The 19,020-nt window shown below is 37.9% G+C and overlaps 1 protein-coding gene across 3 annotated transcripts in view; it reads right to left on the minus strand.

Moving 5' to 3' along the window:
- WDR7 (WD repeat domain 7) overlaps nucleotides 1-19,020 on the minus strand; it is a 361,817-nt gene that overhangs the window by 309,568 nt on the left and 33,229 nt on the right. For all 3 annotated transcript variants that reach the window (XM_030292358.2, XM_030292360.2, XM_030292357.2), the window contains 9 exons: nucleotides 18,351-18,429; nucleotides 15,089-15,263; nucleotides 10,877-10,953; nucleotides 9,700-9,819; nucleotides 6,470-6,615; nucleotides 6,042-6,144; nucleotides 3,079-3,211; nucleotides 2,582-2,830; nucleotides 1,568-1,788 (listed from right to left, as the gene is read on the minus strand). In XM_030292358.2, coding sequence (XP_030148218.1) covers nucleotides 1,568-1,788; nucleotides 2,582-2,830; nucleotides 3,079-3,211; nucleotides 6,042-6,144; nucleotides 6,470-6,615; nucleotides 9,700-9,819; nucleotides 10,877-10,953; nucleotides 15,089-15,263; nucleotides 18,351-18,429 — 1,303 coding nt within the window. The remainder of the gene's footprint in view (nucleotides 1-1,567; nucleotides 1,789-2,581; nucleotides 2,831-3,078; nucleotides 3,212-6,041; nucleotides 6,145-6,469; nucleotides 6,616-9,699; nucleotides 9,820-10,876; nucleotides 10,954-15,088; nucleotides 15,264-18,350; nucleotides 18,430-19,020) is intronic.

Below are 19,020 nucleotides of genomic sequence, written 5' to 3' on the forward strand. Positions count from 1 at the left end.
GCCTGCTTGGGATTCTGTCTCCCTCTCTCTCTGCCCCTCCTCCCTCGCTCTCTCTCTCTCAAAAAAATAAATAAAAATGTACAAAAATAAATAAATCAGATACCTATTTCTCTAATATTTTTAATGTTTTCTTACAAAAACAAGAAACTGCCAAATCGGGAATGGTTGTTCTAAACTGGTATAATCTAAATAATCAATTTCAGGATCAAAAATTAGATATTTCACCAAATTTGCAGTCAGGGATGAAAAAATTCTCATGTTTCACCATAGGGAATACCTACTGTAAAATAAGGCTTAGGATGGGATTGTAACAGCACTAAAAATCGCAAGTGCAATTACAATGGTATCTGTTTCACTGAAATAGACATAAGACTGGTTGCTTAAATAAACACACAGCAATTGTTCACAGTGATGGAGATAAGAAACTAACATTAATCCCACTGGAGAGAAAGGAAAAGGCAGGATTAAAAAAGAAAGAAGAGAAGGATTAAGAACCTGAATTTTCAAGTCTGGCAGAAAAAAAAAAAAAAAAGGATAATGGGCACTAAGTCTGCCAACACCACCGCCAACATCAAATCAGACAAATTCTAGCTCTGGCAGAACACAGCAGATAAAATACACTGTTCGGAAGGGGAAGTAAGTAAGTAAGCAGAAAGGCCAAGGAAAATTTCGTAGGTTTTGAAATGAGACACCTCGTGAACACTGCATCAGATACACAAGCAAAATGTTCTCCCGTTCAGAAAGATCGTAACTGGTGAAGCTGAGTGGGTTTCAGTGAACATGGAATCTGTGTGAGACAACAGTGCGCCTCTGCGCATCCGCACACAGGTGAATGTTGGGGGATGGTGACCGCACACACAATGGTGGCTAATCACAACAAAAAGTTCATGATTAACACACAGTGAAAGAAATTGTGGGTAAAAAAATGTGGGTCTGTTACTTAGCAGCCCAAAATTTCCCTCCTAAAGCCTCACATTCCTAAAATGATTAGGGTTTTTGACATCGTTACATACCCATCACTAAGAAAGCAACCTGCTTCCACAAAAGTATGTACGAAATTCTCCAAAATCATTATCAGTGACCGTTATACTTTCCCTTGTCACGGTGTTTACTTAAACAAACACTATTAGTAAGCATTGGTAAGTATTTTGCCTCTACCAAAGTACACATTCATCATCTTTCTTGCTTAGATAGGGCTGAAAATAATAAGATTGCAAAATATCTTTGTGAATATTTAAACTACTTTAAAACAGAAAACTGGAACCTTGATAAATACATTCTAACCTGCTCCTATGTTTCAGAGACAAGCCACACCATTTAGAATTTAGAAGCTAGTAACAGGAAAAAACACTATGTGGATCTTCTATTTCTGTGCCCAACAGTAAATAATTACAATTCTGCTGAAATAGTATATGTTACCATTATCTAGTTTTAAAAGCTGAAAAGGTTTTGTTAATTCTCTTGTCACATTTTCTTTCAGTTACTCTAGATTCCATTTTATATTATGCCTGAGAGCAACAGAATTCAGCGCTACCACAAATAAAATAATCTTTTATGATCAACTTACACTACAGTTTTCAGGTGGAACTAGAAGTTGAGTAATCTCGCCACCATGCACACAGAAGATGTGCTTCATTTCTCCAGAAAATATGTCCCAAATTATGACTGAAAAATCCACACCTCCAGATATCAGGTATCTTTGATCATAACGAGCTGAGACCTGATGAGGATATAGCAAACATGTGACTTTGTTCCGATGACCACGGAGTGTTCTGTGAGGTGGCCAACCTGTGAATGAGGTTTTGGATTTAAAATGGGAAAATCAAAGTCTTACAAAGTTTCAACAAATAAAAGCAAATATGAATCATCAGAATACCTATACATTTGATCATAGAAAAAACTTCTAATTTTATCGTCGAAAACTGCTCTGTCCAATACAGTAGCTCCGAGCCACAGGAGACTACGGAGCGCTTGAAACATAGCTAGTCTGGATTCACATGTGCTGTAAATGTAAAATGCACATGAGATTTCAGAGATTCAGCACAAAAGTAATGTAAAATATCTCATCAGTAATTCTTTATATTAATTACAATTGATTTTATATTGTAAAATTGAAACTTCAATTTTACAAGTTGAGATGAAAATAGTTCTGCCATATTGGGTTAAATAAAACAGACTATTAAAATGAATTTCATCTGCTTCTCTTTTACTCTATTAATGCGGATATAGAAAATCACATATTGTTATACATACATATTTCTACTGGACAGCACTGTTCTAAAAGATTACCAGCATTACTGATGATACGGTGTTTAGTCAACCATAGAGATAACTGATAATAAACGAAACTACTAACACATACCAAAGAGAGAAAATCAGATGCCTCTTTATGCACAGTTATCACGTGGTATGTACCCCAAAAACAGGTACCAAGTACTTGTTACATGCACAGTAAATTCTACCAAGTCCTGGCATGCTAACGACTACGTGGATTCGCCGCACTTGTCACAAACAAAGAGCGCAAACACGGGCAGCACAGGGCCCTGCACACACTTTAGACGGTGGCAGACGGTCAGTATACCTCGGCGGAGCATGTGTTCCCCTTGCAGCAGCTGCACGATGGCCGTCTGGGTGGCGGGCACAATAATGATGCTTCCGTCCTCACGGCCACAGACAAGTCGTCCGTGAGCCGGGATGTACACGCTTGCGGTGACTTTAAGAGGTTCACTACTATTGGGAATCACGCTCAGCTGATCTATAATTCCAGCAGGACAAGGATTCAGTTTATCAAATGCTTCTTGCAAGCTAATAGAGGTTGTCATTTTCAGCTCTGCGGAGGTTTTGTTTTGTATTTAAAAAGAAAAAAATTTGTTCATGTTAGAAAAAAATTAAACATAGTAAAATAAAAGTACTTACAGTTGATTCAGTAATATATATCGAAGAATGATAACTGTCACAAACTATAATTCGAAGGATAAAATGACATGTACATTATGAATTTATTATGCTTGGTATTTATGTTGCTAAATTAAAAGAATTACGAAGTTGCTGCACATGATTTATTACTAACTTCCTTACCTTCCTGTTTATCAGGTGTGTCTGATATGTTCCAAATATTCAATCTTCCTGAAGAATCACCTTGAATTAAGAGTTTATGAATGTGTTCCCTGCATCCGTAGAAGAACCGAGTAACAGGAGGACAAATTAGTAACTGTCAAAAAAAAAAAAAAAAGTTCAAATATTTTTGGCTGTTTTGTTGTTGTTTCTTTAAATTAATCTCTACGCCCCAACTGAGGCTTGAACTCACGATCCCCTGAGATCAAGAGTCACATGCTCTACTGACTAAGCCAGCCAGGCACCCCATAGCTGTCTTTTTAATGAAAATATTTCACTTATTAACATTTTTTCAGTTAAGGATGTTAAGTACTTTGCCTCAGTACCAGGGTAAAAAAAAAAATAAATCAATAAAAAGTGTTTATAGCAGGAGTCTTCAACAATATTTTAGTGTAATTTTATAGCCTTAATTACCTGTCAGCTAATATTCAAATCCAGTAAATACAAATATGAAAAGGAATGAAAAGGACATTTATAGTCTTTCTCTATTATTCTTTTTCTCTGCTTTAGAAAAACTGATTACTCACCACAGCAATGCAATTTTTTTTTTAATTTTTTTAATGTCCATTTATTTTTGAGACAATACAAGACACAGAGTGCAAGCAGCGGAGGGGCAGACAGAGGGAGCACAGAATCGGAAGCGGGCTCCAGGCTCCGAGCTGTCAGCCCAGAGCCCGACGCGGGGCTCAAACTCACGGACCGCGAGATCATGACCTGAGCTGAAGTCGGACGCTTAACCAACTGAGCCACTCAGGCACCCCGCAATGCAATTTTTTTAACTGTTATTAAATAATTAATACAAAGATATATCACTCTTTACCAAAAAGAAGTGTTCACCTTAAAGGCCAAAAAAGGAGAACTCCCTAATCCTAGCTTTCTGCTCATTCCTGATTAGTCACTAAGAATAGCAACAAAATTAAACTACCAAGATTTCACAAGTAGAGGACTCCATTTTTTTAAGCAGTATATTTTCAACTAATAGCATGACATTTTACTTGGTCACATTTATGTAATCAAGTTGAGCCTAGCTCAATATGTTAGCTATAAATTACTAGGAACAAAAACCACTCATTACGCTCTTGGGTACACTTTTATTTTTAAAACAGATTATTTTCTGCTTAAGATCTTGTGCCTTTAGTGATATCACTTATATGAAAATACTAAAGAGTGGTGGATTCCTAAAATTAAAATTAAGATGATCAATTCATAAACACTTGAATATTAAAGCATAGAATCGTATCCTGAAGAGCAGTAAAAAAATAAACTTTAGTTCTGACAGTTATAGTTAACAAATAGTTACTGTATTTGGTATTAGTTCTTTCCTGAAAAAGCACTAGTCTATTGAAACTACATATATTAAGCGTAATCAATAATGTGATTTAACTTGAAGTCTGGAAATTACTAAATGTTGTCATTTATAAAAAAATATACCAAACATGGAGAAGTTGCTACAGCACCTATATAACCAATATTCCATATACCACAGTGTATCTCCCATCATATAATACACGTATCTTAACTTAAACATATTAGGCTGAGGGGTGCCTGGGTGGCTTGGTCGGTTAAGCGTCTGACTTCGGCTCAGGTCATGATCTCACGGTCTGTGGGTTCGAGCCCCGTGTCGGGCTCTGTGCTGACAGCTCAGAGCCTGGAGCCTGTTTCAGATTCTGTGTCTCCCTCTCTCTCTGCTCCTCCCCTGTTCATGCTCTTTCTCTCTCTGTCTCAAAAATAAATAAACGTTAAAAAAAAAATTAAAAAAAAAACATATTAGGCTGATATTTTAAAAATATAATGTGGTTGTTCTGTTTTATGTATGTTTTTTATGCAAGTCATTATCCCCTAGTTTACCTGAAAGTGACTGGCTGGAAAGCAGTAAGTAGGAGCTTAAGTTAGGAGAATAAAGGACAAGATATAGAGCATCTTAACTGTACAAAGATGTATAAATTCCATAAATTCAAAATATTAAAAAAAAATTCCCTTCCCCTCATCATCCCTTCACATAAAAATGGAACAAAATGTTCAAAATGAAAAGCTGTGGAAACCCTGAATACAAGTAAAGGAAACTTTATTTCTAAAACCAGAGCTTCATCCTTAATGCTCAAAACATCTGGAGATAAAAACCTAGTACTAAGTGCCATTGCATTTCAATTCTAAATTGGTAAGCAGGTTTTTACAAATCATAATAAATTTTGGTTTTTATAGAGGAAAAAAATCTTTCATGAATTCTAATTTTTTTTTTTTAATATTTATTTATTTTTGAGAGAGAGAGAGAGAGAGAGAGAGAGAGAGAACGCAAGCAGGGGACGGGCAGAGAGAAGGGAGACACAGAATCGGAAGCAGGATCCAGGCTCTGAGCTGTCAGCACAGAGCCCAACGCAGGGCTCAAATTCACGAGCCTTCAAACCATGAGATCATGACCTGAGCCGAAGTCAGCCACTTAACTGACTGAGCCACCCAGGCACCCCTCATTCTTTAATTCTAATGCCTAATAATTTAAATCACTGTATGATTTTTGGGGAGAGACAGCAATGCCTATTCAAGTAAGGAACTATTACTAATCAGCAGTATTTCACGATGATCTTAGTCCTCCTAAAATTACATCTGTCACTATGTTTACAATTACATGACAGCATAAAATAAGTTGGTACCACCAATATAAATTTTATCAAAAAGTCATTTCCGATATGTAGTCAGCATAAGATCGTCTGTATTCTTAGAGAAAGGTGAATACTATAAGCATATTATATGATTAAGATCCACAAATTTCAAGATTGTGCTCACCATTGACCATGTTGAAATGTTTTACAACATTTAACACAGTGCCCTCAATCTTTCAAACACTTAGCTACCAAAAGACACCCATAAATGTAGTTGTCAAACATTTTCAATGTCACTATCATGTATAAAGGGTACCTGAAGAACTTTACCTCTTTATCTGTTCGGTCCAAGAGGCTATGCTGTACGGGAGGAATTAAATTTTCAACTGCTTTCCCTACATCACTGCGGAATGAATCACTAGCTGGAAGGCAACTGAAAATGAAAAAGTTACAACATTCAATTAAAATACTGTCATTAAATATTTTATCATACTATATGATGAAGATTTTTGGACAATGGACAAAATATGGATTTTCAAATTATAGTTAATTTAATGTAGTCATTGTCATTAAAATACACTACTTTAAATAAAGATCCACCTAATTTTTGTACTTAGAAGTTAAACTGGAATTACAAATCTAACTTAAGTTCTGAAGTTTGTTATCTGAATTATTTTTACTCTATACATTTTCATACATTCAAGTTATACCCCAAATTCAAACTATATTAAAGTCCTAACTTGTTATTTATTGAGTACCTGGCAGGTAGTCTGTAAATATAACTTTGTCCATTTTCAGTCCAAATGATTACTTTATCTGCTGATACAAAGTCACCTCCAGTCCACGTCTGTCCGTTTTCACTAGGACCTGAACACAGCAAGGAATAATCTCCAGCATCAAATACCTACAAGGGACAAGAAATTCACAGTCTAATATAATTTGTATCACTTAAATAAGATACAATGACATTTAAAGTAAAAACAAAACAAAAACTTCTAGAAATGTATTTAACAAACTCGGGCCTTGTAAAGTTCACTACCTCAAGTTAAAGACATTGTGTCAGTGAGCCCTGGGGCACAGTCACCTTCAGCAGAGAAAACACAAGTAGGTCCCCAGCTGTGTGCCTCTGGGGGGTCAGACACTGAGTAACAAGTGGAGCAGACATACTGCCTGTCACAGGGACAGGGAATCCTTTCCCTTTTTTATCTAAAGGGAGGAACATTCCATCAAAGAATTCTAGGTAATAGGGAACCAGCCTCTAGAATGCATGGCTATGTTTCCATTTCTGATAAACTCAGACATCAGAATATCTCTTTATTAATATGGGAATTACCTTACTTTATTTCATCCAGGTGCTGAAGTACTGTAAATAGGAGTTAATGGACTCAGTTTTATTATTTAATAATCCTCAAGTATAAAAGTCCCACAAAAAAAAAAAAAAGCAGGCATTGCTATATCCCATTTTACAAACAACAAACTGACACAAACAAGGGTTACATCACCTGTTCATGGTCACATGTCTAGTAAGTGCCAGAGCTAGGACTAAAACCCTCATCTCATAATTCCTAGAAGAATTTTTCTACCACTTTCAATATTTGGTGATAGTGTATTTTACAGTGCTAAAAAATTTCTCCAGGAGAAACAAGTAATTCAATGGCCCAGAATTTTTATTTTAGTTTTCTTTAAATAAAAAGCAATCAAATTGTTCATGCACAGCTTTCTTGAAACTGAAAAAATCCCAGCTGAATTTACTAAGATTTGACATATTTATCATTTATAACATTAACACTACAAGAATAGCCAAGTCCAAGAAAGACTGGAGACCACCCTCCAGCCTTATTATCTATTAAAACAAATTATAAAGCTACAGAAAATAAAACAATATCGTACTGATGCATAAACAGAAAAACTAACAAGTTCAGAAACAGATTCCGGTAATTACAGGAACAGAGTATATTATAAAAGCATCACAATAGAAAAATAAATTATTCAACAAATGGCATCAGGAACTGGGGGTCCATCAGGAATAAAAATAAATTGGATCTACATCTTACAATTTATACAAAATAAATTCCAAATTGAATATTCAAAAGTATATAAAGTAAAATTATACAAATATTAGGGATAATGAAATAAAAAATTTTTAAAGCTTAGCTTATGAAGAGCCCTTTAGAACATGTCACAAATTATATTAGAAACCATAAAAAGAAGGAAAAGAAAAAAAAGAAACCATAAAAGATGATAATGTAACCATATTAAAACAGAAAACTTCTTTTTGGCAATAAATATCTGGAAAAGTCATTCTAGTAAGTTACTAGTGCTACCTCAGTTGTTTTACTATGCTTTTCCCTGATGGTTAATGAAGCTGAGCACCTTTCTAAATTTATCACCCATCGGCTTCCTCCTTTCATGAAACGTTTTTGTCCATTTTCCTACTGGATTATCTTTTTCTTCTGTTCTCACATGATTGTAAGATGCTTATTACGAACACACGAGAAACTGGTATTAGCACTGCCTCTGGGGAGGACAAGAAAAAGTACCAGGGGAAAAGGATGTATACTTTTCACTGTGTCCTCTTGCACTCTGGTGTATTACCACTTACAAGTGCTTTAAATTTTAAGACGAAGGATCCCATGGAGCTTACTGTAACTAAGCAACTGCTAGCTTCTCCTCTCATCTGATTCCAGGACGGTAGCAGTGGCAAGGATAAGGTTAAGGTAGGTACCACCGGCGGCCCTAGTCGGTCCGTCGCTACCAAGCCGGTGCCCTCTGAGGCATATCACATGGTGGCGATGAGAGCAGCCGCTGCAGTCAGGCCGTCTGAGTTGTAACCCAGCAACTCCACAACCACCTGTACAACCTTAGTCAAGCTTTCTATGTCCCCAAGCCCCCAGCGCCTCACCTACAAGATGGGGAAAGTAACAATCCCTGCCGTGGCAGACAGCCTCCAAGACTGCCCGGACCTGTACTCATACCCTTGTGCAATCTTCTCCCCTGAGCACAGGCAGAATTTTGTGACTTTCTAAACAACGGAATGTGGGAGAAGAGAGGAGACTGCAGTCGCCACATCAGGTGGGTCTTGGCTACAATTTCTCTTGCTTGCTCAAGCTGAGGGAAGACCGTTCCCAGGCTGGGAGAGGCCCCCATGGCAAGGAACTGATGCTTCCAGCCAAGTTAGCTGGACATTAAGCCTTCTAACCACCAAGTGAGTAGGCCTGGAAGCAGAACCACCCTAGGTGATTCCTAGAACGAGACTGTCATCCTGGCTGACACCTTGACCGCAGCCTGTGGGAGACCTTGAGCCACAGCACCCAGCTAAGCTGTGCCCACATTCCTGACTCACAGTTGGGGTGGTGATACAGGAACCAGATGGGGGGGTGATACATGTTTATTGTTTGAAACTGCAAAATTTTAAAGTAATCTGTTATGCAGGATTAGGTAACTAATAGACTTCCCCTGAGGGAGTTGTGAGGATTAAAAGAAATAATGCAGGGAAAGCTTTGAAAACTCTGCTAGGCACGAGTGGTCAAAACATGCTGGCTCTTTTTCTACTATGGAAATACTGAAGTCTCGCAATGTAGAAGTAATATACTCCTGCCATCAGTAGCTCAGAAGTGATGCCAGATCCAAGAAAGCAGAAGGGAACGGCAACTGGGAATAACAACAAAGACGGGTCAACCTGCAGAAAACTCACCACCACTGCTTACGTTGCACTGAGAAAATAATGACTGAAACAGTAGCAAAGGGAAGAAACTAAGATCAACAGAATAATCATTATTCTGAAGCATTCTATAAACCAAAATACAAAAAGATAACTATATACAGCCAAACCCCAACACCTAAAAATTTGATATCAAAATCACACATGAATTCCAAATGGTTAAAATATTCTTGCACTAAGCTCTTCATTATAATTGTCTTTGGAAGTTTGATAAACCAACACCTTGAAGGGTAAAAATACAGCTTCTTACTTATGTAGTTATCTTACCCTCCAATATTTGGAGCACACAACCAAAAGCGATCTTTGTGTGAATGCACAAAAAGAAATGCTTTGGCAATTCTGACAATAAATTGGTTTGGATTCCTCCTCAAATATTGGCTCAGTATCCTGAAAAGAGAAAGATTTATAGAACTTCAGGAATGGTTTGGTTGTTGATTAAAATTATCATACAATGATAAATAAAATGAAAGAAAGACATCACTTGGTATATTCATCATTTTAGCCACTTATGTGAGAACCAAGATAATAAAAAGCAGCAAAGATACACTCCAAAAATATCTGGGCACTATGCCTTGCTACAAAGCTATTCAAGATTAGAACACTGATGAGAATCAGAGTGTCATCACTACGACAATAACAGATGATAAAAGTTTGAGTTGATCCTAAACTCTGTATCTGTATGTCCTTGTGGGTTAAAAAAAAAAAAAAAAAAAAAAAAAAAAAACAGAACAAAAACTGATCAATTCCTCCATGTTCTCCCAAATTTAACGTGTAAAGATTCCCTAGCTGAAGAGATTAGCATCGATACTGTCAGAATATTGATCTGCCTTTCCTACTGACAAAAAGTTACAGGGAATTCAAGCCCAAAGAACAGAGAGAGAGAGAAACTAAAATTGGCTTCACATACTTTTTGTGTTGGTTTACTTTATTTTTTTTTCCCCTCAAGCAAACTATCTTTTAACTTTAATAGAAGCAACTGAGAAAAATCCCAGCTCTTCTAGGTTTCTCTACTTTATATCCTATGCAGTATGTTTCTCTATTTCATGTCCTTGACAGAACAGATGTCTGCTATCAAAAGTGAAAAACATAATGCACTTACAGAGACAGCAGAGTAGGGGATGTTCTAATACTATGGCAATAAGGCTCTCGAAAAAGAATAGCTTTTTCCTTGCGCTTTAAGAAAAAAGGGAGGGGCGCCTGGGTGGCTCAGTCGGTTGAGCATCCGACTCTTGATTTCTGCTCAGGTCATGATCCCAGGGTCGTGGTATCAAGCCCCACATCAGGCTTCACCCTGAGCGTGGAGCCTGCTTAAGATATTCATTCTTTCTCTCTCATTCTCTCTCTCTCTCTCTCTCTCTCTCTAATAAAAAAAAGAAAAAAGAAAAAAAGGAGGGGCCTATCATCACTAAAATTGAAGACTGCAAGAACAGAACATTTGCCTCACCTGCATGCCACTTATTTCAGAGGTGACAATCCACACCTTCAAGATGCCCGTCACTGAAAGGGCTACCACAGTATCCTCTAAGTAGAGAGGGACGAAGAAGCCAAGGTTATAAACATAATATGCTTTCTTTCTAAATAGTAACATGGTTCAAGTTAATAAAATTAAGTAATAATGCTTTTCAACTGGCATAAAAACATAATTCAATATTTCATGAAATAAAAAACAGATTTTGAAACATAACAGTTCACAAATTTGAAAGTCAAGGAAAAGTTGTACACAGCTTGAATTCTTTTATTTCTGATCAACTAGCTTTTAATAATTTCAAATGTTCCTGATCACTATGATTACGTGATGACTTAATGAAGGTTTATTCTTCCAAATTCACAATTTGTAATTACTTATCATGGATGAGCACACTCAATTTCTTGAAGACACACATTTCCTCACTTTCCCACCCACCTGCCTGCCTTCTAACATTTTATGACACATTACACCCTCTATAGACTGTGATCAAGAGAAGACATGATATAAAATCTGAATTCATAAGCTTCCAGTAAGAAGCAGTCATAGCTCCATGACAGCATAAATAACTTTGTGAGCAGAGACACTGAAAAGCAGGTAAATGCAGGCTCCAGAAAGAGAGGGATATGTGCTAAAATCACATTTTCTTCACTAACCAATGAACTATGGGTAATTTAACTAATCTGTCTTAAATTCAGTCTGTTTATCTGTAAGCAAATACATGTCCTCTGCAAAGAGTGAAAGTTTGGCCTCCTCCTGGACAATTCGGATGCCTTTTAATCCTTTGTGTTGTCTGATTGCAGAGGCTAAGACTTCTGATACTGTGTTGAGTAACAGTGGTGAGAGTGGACATCCCTGTCTTGTTCCTGACCTTAGGGGGAAAGCTCTCAGTTTTTCCTCATTGAGGATGACATTAGCATTGGGTCTTTCGTAGATGGCTTTTATGATCTTGAGGTATGCTCCTTCTATCCCTACGTTCTTGAGGGTTTTTATCAAGAAAGGATGCTGTATTTTGTCAAATTCTTTCTCTGCATCTATTGAGAGGATCGTGTGGTTCTTGTCCTTTCTTTTATTGATGTGATGAATCACATTGATTGTTTTGCGGATATTGAACCAGCCCTGCAGACAAGGTATAAATCCCACTTGGTCGTGGTGAATAATTTTTTTAATGTATTGTTAGATCCGGTTGGCTAATATCTTGTTGAGGTTTTTTGCATCCATGTTCATCAGGGAAATTGGTCTATAGTTTTTTTAGTAGGGTCTCTGTCTGGTTTTGGAATCAAGGTAATGCTGGCTTCATAGAAAGAGTTTGGAAGTTTTCCTTTCATTTCTATTTTTTGGAACAGCTTCAAGAGAATAGGTGCTAAGTCTTCCTTAAATGTTTGGTAGAATTCCCCTGGAAAGCCATCTGGCACTGGACTCTTGTTTTTTGGGAGATTTTTGATTACTAATTCGATTTCCTTACTGGTTATGGGTCTGTTCAAATTCTTTATTTCTTCCTGTTTCAGTTTTGGTAGTGTATATGTTTCTAGGAATTTGTCCATTTCTTCCAGATTGCCCATTTTATTGGCATATAATTGCTCATAATATTCTCTTATTATTGTTTTTATTTCTACTGTGTTGATTGTGATCTCTCCTCTTTCATTCTTGATTTTATTTATTTGGGTCCTTTCCTTTCTCTTTTTGATCAAGCTGGCTAGTGGTTTATCAATTTTGTTAATTCTTTCAAAGAACCAGCTTCTGGTTTCATTGATCTACTGGTTTTTTTTTTTTTGGTTTCGATAGCATTGATTTCTGCTCTAATCTTATTTCCTGTCTTCTGCTGGTTTGGGGTTTTATTTGCTGGTTTGGGGTTTGATTTATTTCCAGCCGTTAAGGTGTAAGGTTAGGTTGTGTATCTGAGACGCTTATCTGTAAGCAAATACAAATGAATAACAACAGTATCTAGCTTAATGGGTTGTTATGAAAATTAAGACACACCCCAGATATAAGCATTCAGCATATTAATCGAGAGGAGTTATTACTTTTATTAAAAAGAACCATTTGCTGTCTTTAAATAAAAACTTCATCATATTAGACTGTTCTGTAGGCAAGGCAAGGCCCTGGAACACAGTGATTACATGTCCTGACACTGTACAGAGATGCTCTAACAACTGTTCACAAGCCCGTCAATCCATAGTAAAAGTGAAACATCCTAGCATATCGAAAATGCTCAAATATCCACAGACTAGAATACTATGGCAAATGCAGATTAAAAATTACATATGCTGCAACATTATGATAGTAACATTTACTGTGCATGCGCAGCACCAAAGCTTTCATCAAAGTTACATCCTATCCTGTTCAGACCACAGCCAAGTACATGTGTACCTCATGTGGAAATAGTGCAAAAATTTAAAACAAACATGCAAACTGCTTCTTTAATTTTTTTAATGTTTATTTGTTTTTGAGAGAGGGCAAGCACAAGCCGGGAAGGGGCAGAGAGAGGGGGTGACAGAGGATCTGAACCAAGCTTTACGCTGACAGCAGAGAGCCAGATGAGGGGGCTCAAACTCACAAGCCGTGAGAACGTGACCTGAGGCAAAGTCAGCTGCTTCACCGACTGAGCCACCCAGGCACCCCAAATATAGTCCTTTTTTCAAAGAAAATGTTGATTATAACTAAGATTAAGGGGAATGCACTAACAAGGAGCTCCCTATTGCCCGGAAAATGAAGAAGGTGAAGGTTAAAAAAATACTTTTCACTGCTGTGTTCAGAAATAAAGCAGTAATTCTCCAATAGGCATTAAAAAGCCTCTACTTGAGGGGCATATGACTGGCTCAGCCAGGTAAGCATCCAACTCTTGATTTCAGCTCAGGTCATGACCTCACGGTTTGGGAGATCACGCCCCTGCATCAGGTTCTTTGCTGGCAGTGTGCAGCCTGCTTAGGATTCTCTCCCTTTCTCTCTGCCCCTCCCCTACTTACACACTCTCTCTCAAAATAAATAAATAAGCATTAAAAAAAAAAAAAAGCCTCTACATGAGAAATTCCCACATTAAAGAAGTCTGTTCAATTTTATTTCACTGAACATCTCCCTAATATATTTGACCTGAACCCTCCTTTTTCACTAATACCTATTAACACCCTTCAGAATCAACACTCTTTAACGAGCCTTGGGAAGTGCTGCAAACCCATCCATTCTATGTCCACAGCCACTGCTGCACTTCAGATCTGCACCAGTCACCTGGGGGTACTAAAACTATCTCCCACCTAAACCATTCTCAACAATGGCACCAAAGTGATGTCTAAAACAGAAGTCCCTTCAAGTATTATCATCAGACACCGCCCAACATCGACTGCCAGGGCCAAAAAGCTACAGCTCATGGATCAAATCTAGCCCACTGGCTGTTTTTGTAAATAATGTTTTCTTGGGAGCGCCTGGGTGGCTCAATCAGTTGGGTGTGTCCGACTCTTGATTTCGGCTCAGGTCATGATTCCAGGGCAATGGGATAGAGCCTGCTTAAGATTCTCTCTCTTGGGGCGCCTGGGTGGCGCAGTCGGTTAAGCGTCCAGCTTCAGCCAGGTCACGATCTCGCGGTCCGTGAGTTCGAGCCCCGCGTCAGGCTCTGGGCTGATGGCTCGGAGCCTGGAGCCTGTTTCCGATTCTGTGTCTCCCTCTCTCTCTGCCCCTCCCCCGTTCATGCTCTGTCTCTCTCTGTCCCAAAAATAAATAAAAAACGTTGAAAAAAAAAAAAAAAAAGATTCTCTCTCTCCATGTGCCCCTCTCCCCCACTCATACTCTCTCTCAAAAAAAGAATAAATTAAGTTAAATAACATTTTATTGGAACACAGACAGGCTCATTCACTTATGTACTATCTATGTGCTTTTGTGCTACACTGGCAGAACTGAAACACACATCATACGGCCTGCAAAACCTACAATATTTAGTATGTGGTCCTTTCTAGTACAAGTCTGCCAAACCCAATCTACAGGACTAAACCCAAGTTCCCTAGCTAGCACACAAGGTCCTCCATGATCTGCCCCACCCCCGCCAACTCTGTCAACCTCTGATGCCCCCTCTCCTTCCCTCAAACTTCTTGTTTATGTATTATGCTTACGGTTTGTATCACATACGATGCATTACAAAACTCTACAGGAAACCACCCGTCACGTCAGGGTACTGAAGTTCCTAAAGGACGCCACACTGACCTTGTGTTCGATGGGATCGAATAATACTCATGGAGCTAATCCAGTCTGGAGAGATCTTTGATACTAAGGAGTATAACACCTCAAGGCTGGTGGCATCCACAACGAGGATTTCAGGGTAGTGGCCATGGCACAGAAGCCTGCCTTCTTTCTGATTTCCAACAGAAAACTGGTAGAACTAAAAGGAAAAAGAGTGTTAAATATTCTCCTTTACTTGAGAGACTTGATTCACAAGCCCTCATCAAGCTTGTCATGGCGCTCAGTCTCTCCAGTAATATTTCCAGACACAGACTACGCGCTGCAGATTATAAGTTTCTTATATATACACATATTCTTATATGTGTATACACATACATCCATCAGGTTACATTAGTACTTCAAAATATCTGACAAAAATTATTCTTTTCCTAAAACCCTCCCTTTTGAATTCATCGTAATTCTTCGTGTTTAATCCCCCTATAGCATCTAAAAAAGGACTACTGAATGAATTCATACAACACCTCAATACAATCAGCTTTACAAAGCAAAGCAAAAGGAATCTCTTCACAAAGCAAAGCAAAAATATGAATTTTAAGTGAACGGGAATAGGTGGGTATAGACTTATAATTACTAGTTATGACCAAATAAAATTTATTAGATGATTGCTGTTCAAACATATTATAATCAGCAGTGAATTCCGATTAATCCAAGTGTTTTATTTCAAACTAGAGCATGAGACAATCACATAAACCTTTGTCATAATGTACATTTATACTCTGTGGAAGAAAAATAGAAGAACCAACACAATCATGACCTACATGTTACTCATTCCAAGAGTAACTCAAAAGGAAAAGATGGGTTTCCATCAACCAAAGAGCAGAGGAAGAACAACTATCAAAACAAGACCAACAACTTATCAAAGGACCTGTCTCCCCTTAGCTTAAAAAAAAAAAAAAAAAGGTGACTCTTAGTGGAATGATTCTTCTAGAGAATTTCTAGAAGGTGAAATCTAATATCCAGACTATTACTTCCCAAATGATTGGATCTTATATGAATTACACGGGGGCAAGCTAGACTGAAAACAAAGGGCACTGCTATAACCACTCCACCACTGGGGAAATAACTGAGAAACCTGGGTCCAGTCTGCTCCCACACTCATTAGTCCTATTCTCAGGTTCAACACTGCATGTGAAGGAATATGATCTTTCCTCAACTATGGGGTACCCTGTATAAGAAGAATTACAACTTCTTACACAAAAACACTGATCGTGGAGCACATTAACTAAGGACAAGGCAGCATCACTAAAACTCCAAGAGGGGGTCTAATTAAATGCAAACAACCCCAGAGGGTATCCCTAGATCTTAGAAGGTTGATCCAAAAAACACAACACACAATCTGGAGGTCTCAGGACTGCCAGTCACTCAGATGTGATCATGTGACCACAGGTACTCCTGACCCATTAAAGGGGAGGGGTGTCAAGGAGGAAAAGAGGGGTGCAGAGAAGCAAACTTTGGCAGTATCCACCTAACATCAGCCGGGACAGACATGTGCACTGTAGTCACTGGAGAAGAGCTCTCCCCTGGGGGCGGGGATATTTTATTGGACTTGCCGGACGAAATGCTTCCCACCTTTTGCTTTCAAGTTATACTCCCAAATAATCTTCTGGCCACTAAAATTTAGCTTCCTAGACACTTTCATACTAGCAAAGAAAGTATCCTGAATGGAGAAACAAGTTTTCCAAATATTATGTGATAATTTAATAAGTTGGCATTTCTCATGATTTCAGTATGCGCCAATATTATCAAGGTTTATCATTTCTGCTTATATGAACAAACAACTTGCTCTGGACCTGAGAGGGTGAAGATCACACAGGGATCAATTGTCACACACTAGTGAATCAGCCAAAGAGCATCTTCTACTTAGAGATAGATGGCTGCCAATTTAAATACAGGGTCCAATATGGGATCTGATAAATAATAGGTACTAAAACTATGTTGAATAAAGATAATTTTTCCTAAAATGTAAACCAAAACTTTTTAAATCATGGAATTATACAATAATCAAAATATTGATATTCAATGAGCTCAAGGCATTTACATATAATTTTTCAATAAATTATCTATAAAACCACTAACTGGTATATCATTTACTATCCTTTTTCTCTATATAAACCCTGATGATTCTTCATATCATAAAAAATAATATATGCCCCTTAAATAAAAAGTATACATCCTAACAGCATTGAAGAAGCAAGTTTTAAAAGGTCTTCACCAGATCACGGTCAAAAAAAAGACCTTTATAAATACACAAACCGCCACCTCAGCCCTAAGTAGTTTTCTACGTATTTCACTGCTTCTCTAATCTTTGCTGGCACAAGTTTTCTTTCTCAACAAATCACGGTATTCACTTGTTTTAAAGGAGGCAGTATGATGTAACAGAAAGAACAGAAAGAGAAACCTGATTTCTGATCCTGGGCCAGGAATGACTCACTGTGAGACTGGGGCAAGTCATTCAATCACTCTGGGTCTCAGCTTCTTTACACGTAAGAGAGTATACTCCTACTTGATTTGGAATGATGTGGGGAGGACTAAATGAAACACCATAAGAGAAATTCCTATACGATATGTGCTCCGTATTCCCTTCCCTCTCCTGCCCCACTGAGAACACAAATCACATTTTCTATAGACTTATGACTTTCCCAACACGCAGCAGGGTAAATGAGGAGTAAATTGAAGCACAAAGAACTTGGCAATTATGAAAGAGTAAGAAAGAATATCAAGAATGTAAGTCAGAAACTATAAATTCCTACGTAAATTCTTGTGTAAGGAAGGCATATGAAATCGTCATTTCTTCAACAGAGTAAAAATGTCAAAAAATGTACCCAAGGGCCAATTGCACAAGCAATAAACAGGATATTATCTGTAAAGTGGGTCGATTTGTGTCAATCATGAATGGAGTTGTGAAGGCTTTAGCATGAAAGAATTTCATTATTTAGGATCTAGAGCACTGAGCCAATTAGTAAAGGGGCTCTCACTGGGGGAACCAGGATGGCCAGAAAGGGCACAAGTGGCTTACCCTCCACCTTTCCCCATCAGTCACCTCTACTTACCCCTACTATACCATCTGATGAGGAATACTTTCACTACCCCAACTGTGGTCTTGTCCTATTCCTTGTCTCCACCCATTTTTCACTTAAAAATATAGGCTCAATGTCGGAAAAACCATTTAATTGCATACCTGTAATAAGTTGTGTTGACTTGGACAGTTATAGAAATAGATACTAACCTGTATGCCTGTATGTGTGCAGGCTAATTTTGTAAATTCAATACATCTGCCATCATTCACATCCCAAAGACACATCTCTCTATAAAACAAAATAATAGCTAAATTTAAATCTGATTTTTACAAGCACTGTCCAACTTTGTAGTATTTTAAAATAAATCTTCCACTAAAACTGATATATGTCAGAAAAAGTAACGTATAGTCATTATTGCTGTTCGTGAAAAATTCTGGTCCTCACTCACCATCCCAACCTCCCCTCCAACCTGACCACCCCCACCTAAACCCACATTCTTTCTGGGCACATGGTAGGGCTCCACTGCCTGGCTCCCTTTTGGTTGGGGAAGTCATGTGAGTAGTTCTGGCCACAACTGATGTGAGGGCCTCAAGATCTCTCTTTCTCATCTGCCTCCATTCCAGACAGTGGCTGCTTCTGACAATGGCTGCTCCCTCAACCTCAAAGTCACAATAATAACAAAGCAGAGCCCCAAATGACATATGAGGGTCAAGTGACAAAAGTAAGAAATAAGCCTTTAATTTAAACCACCGGAATTTTCCATTGCTTATGAGCATAGCTAGAAAATTTAGCCCAGCACAAAACAAAAATTAAAGTCAACTGAATTCCAAACCTTTGCAAGTTAAATGTAATATTCCAATTTTGGTTCTGTATTTATTG

The sequence above is a fragment of the Lynx canadensis genome, chromosome D3 (assembly GCF_007474595.2).
Source record: "Lynx canadensis isolate LIC74 chromosome D3, mLynCan4.pri.v2, whole genome shotgun sequence".
Taxonomy (NCBI): domain Eukaryota; kingdom Metazoa; phylum Chordata; class Mammalia; order Carnivora; family Felidae; genus Lynx; species Lynx canadensis.